The 7138-nt window shown below is 37.1% G+C and overlaps 1 protein-coding gene and 1 long non-coding RNA gene across 2 annotated transcripts in view; one reads left to right on the plus strand and one right to left on the minus strand.

Annotated features, from left to right (window-relative positions):
* LOC145311752 (NBAS subunit of NRZ tethering complex-like) overlaps positions 1-7138 on the minus strand; it is a 46183-nt gene that overhangs the window by 38826 nt on the left and 219 nt on the right. Inside the window, exons 2-4 of the mRNA XM_080150728.1 lie at positions 6737-6850; positions 6476-6529; positions 6301-6368 (exon numbers count right to left, since the gene is read on the minus strand). Coding sequence (XP_080006854.1) covers positions 6301-6368; positions 6476-6529; positions 6737-6850 — 236 coding nt within the window. The remainder of the gene's footprint in view (positions 1-6300; positions 6369-6475; positions 6530-6736; positions 6851-7138) is intronic.
* On the plus strand, positions 4775-5913 carry LOC145311766 (uncharacterized). Its single transcript, XR_013876787.1, has 5 exons — positions 4775-4910; positions 5077-5141; positions 5288-5369; positions 5476-5547; positions 5775-5913. It is a non-coding gene; the product is annotated as an uncharacterized LOC145311766 (long non-coding RNA).

Consider the following 7138-nt stretch of genomic DNA (forward strand, 5'->3'; position numbering starts at 1 on the left):
CAGTGGTTGCGGATCTGCCTGTTTGAGCACGAGAGCTGTTAATCTGATGGACACTAGGGAGATTAGGCCTGGACCTACAACTTTAAATGTCGCTGGAGGAAAGTCAATATACTTAGAATATGGTGACCGGCAATTTGAGCTACCAATGGCCGGGACTGACAAAATAGCCACCGTCAGTGGTATACAAATGGATCATGTCACCACCCAGTTCCCAGTCTGGGAGTTAACTGAGGCCTATAATGACATTGTTAAAGCTTATGGACACACTGTCAAATTGCCAACTGTACCTAAATCTGTTGGTGGTTCTGAAGTAGACTTGTTACTTGGGTCAAAATATAATTATTTGTTCCCTACTGTGGTTGCTACTCTGCCCAGTGGTTTATGTCTGTATGAAAGCAAGTTTGCCGGGATGGGTGGTCACCGTGGAATCCTTGGCGGTCCCCATGAAGCCTGGAGACTAGCTGCCCATGCTGCCAATTTTATGGGGTCAGCAGCATTTTTAACCTGTGAATTAAGAGCCTATCAGAGCCATAAACGTGCATTGTGGTCATCTCTGGACTGGAGTGTTGATATGCCAACAAAAGATATGGATGTTGTTGAAGATACGGCTGGACTGACAGAAACGCAACATTCAATAAATCATGCTAAAATGATGGAAAGACGATACTTTGAGCTGGAAGGTGTTGGAACAGAAGCCCCCTATAGATGTATTAACTGCAGAGGCTGCCCTACCTGTAAGAAGGGCAACCAACTGGAGCATCAGAGCCTAAAAGAGGAGAGGGAGGATGAGATAATCAGTCAATCTGTCAAATTTGCACCTGAGGAAAAAAAGGTCGTTGGTACACTTCCATTCATTTGTGACCCTGATGTTGAGCTAGGAGAAAATCATCATGTTGCTTTGGCTATCCTAAAAAGTCAAATGAAACAATTACAGGGAAATCCTGAAAAAAGGCAAGAGGTTCTAAAGTCACACAATAAGTTGGTTGAAAATGGTTATTCCTGTAGAGTGTCAGAACTACCGCCAGAAATACAACTTGAAATGGAAAAGAATAAAGGCTGTTATTATCTGCCCTGGCGAACTGTTCACAAGGAAGGCAGTTTAAGCACACCCGTAAGAACAGTCTTTGATGCATCCAGCAACTCTACCACCGGCAAAAGTCTTAATAACTGTCTGGCTAAGGGCAGTAACAGATTGGAAAAAATCCTTAATCTCTTGGTGAACTTCAGGAGTGGTGTGTATGCTTTCTGCTGCGATATTAAAATGGCATACAATCAGATAAAACTTGACCCAAAGAGTTACAGATGGCATAAATATCTTTGGATTGATGAACTTGACCCGAGTAAACCAGTGGAGGAAAGATGTATGCTAACCATTATTTATGGTGTAATTAGTTCCGGCAACCAAACAACTGAAGGTATTACACAAGTTGCCAATTATTGTAAACTAAATCATCCTGAATATACACTAGGAGCTGAGGTGCTGATAGAAAAGTGTTATGTGGATGATGCCAATGATGCTATGGATACCATTGAGGATAGAGTAGAAGTTATTAATGGTATCAATTTTACCTTGGACCTTGCCAATATGGAAGTTAAAAGTTTTGTCTTGTCTGGACAAAAACCTGATGAAAAAGTCTCTTCAGATGGTGTAAATGTTTCAATCCTTGGCTATACCTGGGCACCAGAGGAAGATGTCCTGTCTCTTGAAGAAAAGCCTTTGTATTTTGGCAAGTGCAAGCGTGGAAAAAGACCTGACCCTGTTAGTGGAGACCTTAAGGAAGCACTTCGTAGATACTTCACTAAAAGGACTATTCTGTCCCTCATTGCTCGCAGCTTTGATCCTTTGGGTTTAGTCTCCCCTGTTACTGGAAACTTTAAGCTTGACTACAGAGAAATAATCGACTTACAAGTAGGGTGGGATGATGGTTTACCTGATAAGTACCTGGACAAGTGGGTTAAGAACTTGGAATTGATGCAACAGCTGCCGAAGATAAAGTTTCCCCGTTCGGCTGCTGGTAAAGATAGTGTTGATTTGATTATTAGTGTTGATGCAAGTAAGGATATAGCTATTGCTTGTGGCCATGCAAGACACATATCAACGGATGGCGAGGTTACTGTTAAACTAATTGCTGGCAAATCCAAGATTATCACAGGTTCAACCATCCCACGTGCTGAGTTAAAGGCTGCCGTCATGGGGGCTGTATTATCCAAGGTCATAATAAATAACTACAGAGGCAAGATTAATAACACATATTTTGTTAGCGACAGCTCTGTTGTACTTTCCTGGCTAAATCAAGATAGCCGCCCAATGTCCATTGGTGTAAGAAATGCTGTTGTTGAAATCCTGAGGTTCAGTTCCAGGGACCAGTGGTATCATGTTGAAACTGCGTTAAATGTGGCTGATACTGGAACCCGTCCAGGAGTAACAATTGAAGACATTGGGCCAGAATCTGCCTGGCAAAGAGGAAAGGAATGGATGTACCTGAGTCCTGATGACTGGCCAATTAAAAAGGTTCAGAGTATCCAACTGACTAAGGAAGATAAAGAACAGGTTGGAAAAGAAATTAAGTCTATTTCTGTTAATGTTAGCCTGCAGGATGAGTTGACCGCTAGATATGAATATGGCAAGTATGTTATTGACCCTAATCGTTATGGCTGGTGGAGGACAATACAAGGATGCTGTTATTTAAAAAGATTTGGTTTGTGGCTCTTAAGCAAGTCAAAGGATATAAGCGGAAAACTGCCAAATAATGTCAATATGAAGGACCGTTTGAGTTCTGTGGAAATTAAAGCTGCTGAAGACTACTTTTTCCGTATTGGAACTGCTGAAGTAAAGAAGTTCACTAAGTCAAAGGACATTTCTGGCACTGTTGAAAGGGACGGAATTATTTACTACACTGGCAGAATTCTTGATGGACAGAATATTTTGGATCCTGAAAATGTTTTCCCAGACCTACGGCCACTTACATTTGTCAGACCTGTATTGGACAGGTACAGCCCAATTTCATATGCAATTATGAAACATGTCCATGAAAATCTTGTCAACCATAGAGGGACTCAACACACCCTCCTTGAATCCAGATATATTGCCTTCATTATTGGAGGTAGAAATCTGGCAAAGGAAATCAGACTAGGATGCCAGCTGTGTGTAAAAAGAAAGGCCAGACTGTTGGAGGTAAAAATGGGTCCTGTTCATGAAAATAGGATAACTGTAGCACCACCCTTTTTTAACACCCAAGTGGATCTCTGCGGACCATTTATTGCCAGATGTGAGCATAACCACCGTTCATCTGTTAAAGTTTGGGCGGCCATTTTCCGTGACCCTGGATCTGGTGCCCTAGCCGCTCACATTATGCAAGATTATTCAACAGAGGCTTTCTTACAGTGTTTTTCAAGATTCTGCCACAACCACTGTGTTCCAGACATGATCTACATTGATCCAGGTAGCCAGTTAAAGTCAGCGTGTAACAGGATGGAGTTAAATGTGACCAGGTTGACCAGAACATTAAATGGTAAGCATACTGTTGGAATCAAGTATCAGGTTGGACCAACAGGTGGTTCAAATTATCAAGGTGTTGTTGAGAGATCTATTGCTGAAGTTAAAAAGCTGTTTTTCTTGACATTTGGTGGAGTTAAACTGAGTATTTTGGCCTATGAAACTGCTCTGTCATTTGTATGTAACGAGTTAAATAATCTGCCTATTTGTATTGGATCTAAAACCAGCGAGCTTGATCACATTGATTTGATCACCCCCAGCAGATTAATGTTTGGCAGAGCAAGTAATAGAAGCTTAAATTCCCCTGTGTGTGTAGATAAACCGACAAAACTATTGGCTCAATTAGACCAAGTCTATGAGTCATGGTGGAAGGTTTGGACTACTGAGAAGATTGCTGACTACATCCCAAAAGCCGCTAGATTTGACAAGACGACGCAGCAACCTAAAGTTGGAGATGTCGTTGTTTTCTGCAAGTCAGAGGGGGAGAAGTTTGTCGGAAATCAGAATTTTAAGCTTGGGATAATTTCTGAGGTGTTTACCAGCAAGGATGGAGTCATTCGTTCAGTTATGGTTGAGTACAAGAATGCCAATGAGGCAGGCACCCGCCAGACCCGCCGTCCTGTCCGCAACATTGCAATCATTGTCACTGAGGACGAGCTGACACTTCCAGAGATCTTAAACCAAGCAGCCAAGAGAGCAGATTTAATGTACTTGTACAAAGGTGATAAATAAACGTTAATAAACATGTGAATTTTATGTTATTTTTATATGTAAAAACACTTTTATTTGCCGAAGTTTTATTCTATAAAAAACATTCATTCAGTTTTATCCTAATTTTATAAAACCAAATATCTTAATATTATGGAATATTTTACACCATTTTTATTTTAATGTTTTATCCAGTTTTGGGCCATTGTGCCCCGTCAATTTTTGTTAATAAAAATACTATTGCATTTCTTGCATTTTACGTTAGCTGTACACTTTAAATAAGTCTTGAAGTACAAAAAGTAATTTCAAAACTATCAAATAAATAAAAATATTTATGTTTGTAAATGCATAGCAAGAGGGTGTGTCATCACTAGACTATCCCTCAAGTTCTGCCAATAGTTAAACCCGGAGTGAGGTTGCAGGTAATTTTTCTTCCGCCCGGCAGTGTCAAATGTCCAACTGATGCTGTTTTAGGTGTGGAGAAAATTACCTGCTACCTCCAACTTTTGAAACAACTCCAGAAGATGGATCCAGAATTAGTAAAGTACATGTTTTTATCGTTTGAAATTCATAATTAGCTAGAAAAGACAATAATGGCTACTAATTTCAGACTTTAAAGACATTACCTGGATTCCGTGAACTTGCCGGCATATATCCTCCCGCTGTGGATAGCAAAGAGGAGCTGCTTAGCCAGGCCACGGAAGTTGTAAGTATTTATTTCATATTATGTAAATATTTAAAAAGAAAAAGTAATTTTAGCATTAAAGCAGGACCAAAATGGTCATAACTCAATTTCAATATTTGTTTAAAATCATTGTTAAAAAGTTTACTTTATAAAAAACAGAAAATTGAAAAGATTATATTGTATTTAGAAAATGAAGTTTTCCTGTTACCTGTAACATTTGAGCCCTTAGAGGACATTTAAAGGAATTCTGAGGTTTGTTTGATTATTATACATTTTTTGTTAATTTATGTATTATCAAAATTGCCGTTAATATGCAATATAAAAAAGATTCAAGATATATCAAAAAATAGAAAGACAATTAAAAGTTATAGTTAATAAAGAATATTTAAATCTTTTAGTTGTACCTGATTGTATCTGGAATCATCTTGTTCTATCTGTATACCTGCAAAAGCCCGAAAACAATAGTGGTTTTTGAGTAAGGTACAATGATTATTTAATATTGAATGAAAATTTATCATTTTAAAGATTTTTGAAAAAGAAAGAAAATAATGTTTTTTTTTACTTACCAAGTTTATTTCCTTTTAAGATTTAAAAGTTCAACTTGCAAAGTGTGATGATGAAAAAGCTCCTATTTAAGAAATCTGCAATCCCTGACTAGGTAAAAGTCATTATATTTGTATTTAATTTATAAAATTTGCTAGTAAACTCCGGGTTATATTTTGTAGCACCATAATTTATTGTGTTTTTTGTAGCACCATATTTTCATATATTTAAAACATTTATAATTTGCAATTAAAAGAATATTTTTTTTATGGAATGATCTTTAAACTTGCTACCAAATGCATAAACTTTCAAGAAAATTAATCTTGTTATTTTTCTTTGCAGTTTATTGATCAAGTCCTGGCAAGCCAATCAGCTAAGCCAACGTATATCAACTACCTGAGTGTATTCTTTTTCTACCAATTGTTCAATGCCTATTGCAGAAGACTATGGTAAAGCTTCCTGGTAAAGATGAGAAGAGAATATCTACATCAGATTGAGACTGTATCTAATGACTGAAAGTGGATTGTATCTGAGGTATAAAATTAATCCTTCCCTGGAAATCAGATGTCCTATACCTCGTCCCTGGAATAAAGGAAGCAACAAAACTGGACATTTGACAATTAGGGATAGGACAATAGTCGATAATATGGGATACACAATATTACCATTTAATCCGTAGTAGACCCTGCTAATTTGAACAACCCTTTCAAGATCTATCAAAAGAACATAACCTGAGACAACGAATAAGATCGAAATTATACCGCTTTGGGTACCATGATAGCTTACAATCCTCTGCCTCTTTGATATTTATGAACTGTTTGTAAAAGATAAAAATGACTGTTTTTAGCTAATGTGTAAAAACCCTCGCCTTATTGTTCTTCTTCCAACAAGAGTCCCATAATTTTCTTTACTATGCCAAACTTCCAACGTATTTTCCTGAATAAATTCGTCATCTTTCAACATCAAGTTTTGTGAAAAACACATTAAATATTTTTTTAACAAGATAAATTCAGGGTGTTTTAACAACAATACAAAATTATAACCTGTAATATAGCAACCAGATTTGCATCTTGTGAAACTGCAAATAGCCATGGAAGCCTGCTTATAAGATACATTTTAAAAAAATTTTAATTAATGCCCTAGAGAACCTTAGGTTTAATTAAAAAGGATATGTAGGAATATTATACAGTATCTACAAACTGACAAAGCCAAGTTTGCTTGAGTTACTTAAGAATGAAATAACTCAATAAAAAGGAAACACTTTTCAATAACTGCATTACCATCAAGAGTTTTCAAAAAGTATTCCTGTGTGACAAAATACTTTCTACAGCGCCAGGTAAAGCAGAGCTGGATTGACTAGTGAAGGGCCAGTAACTAACTCTAGCTTTCTGCCCATTCTTGTCCGCATATTTGACTACCTAAAATGAATCCGCTTTAAAAAACAATAAGCACACAAAAGGCCTTAAATATAATACCCATTTTCACATATATGTCATGTAAAGAATCTAAGTCAAATTAAATATAAAAATTACTGAGAAATTTCCATAGGTACCTAATGAATGATAAATAAAATCATATTTTATGATTTCGCAAAATCTTCTAAATAATAGTACTCTCTCTATAGAGTAGTTCTTGGTAACTCTATCGCGGACTTTAATTGAAACACCTGCCATACTCGGCAAGGGTGATGTAATATAGAGTAGCTC

This window comes from Acartia tonsa, chromosome 2 (genome assembly GCF_053477335.1).
Source record: "Acartia tonsa isolate MP-2025a chromosome 2, ASM5347733v1, whole genome shotgun sequence".
Classification (NCBI taxonomy): domain Eukaryota; kingdom Metazoa; phylum Arthropoda; class Copepoda; order Calanoida; family Acartiidae; genus Acartia; species Acartia tonsa.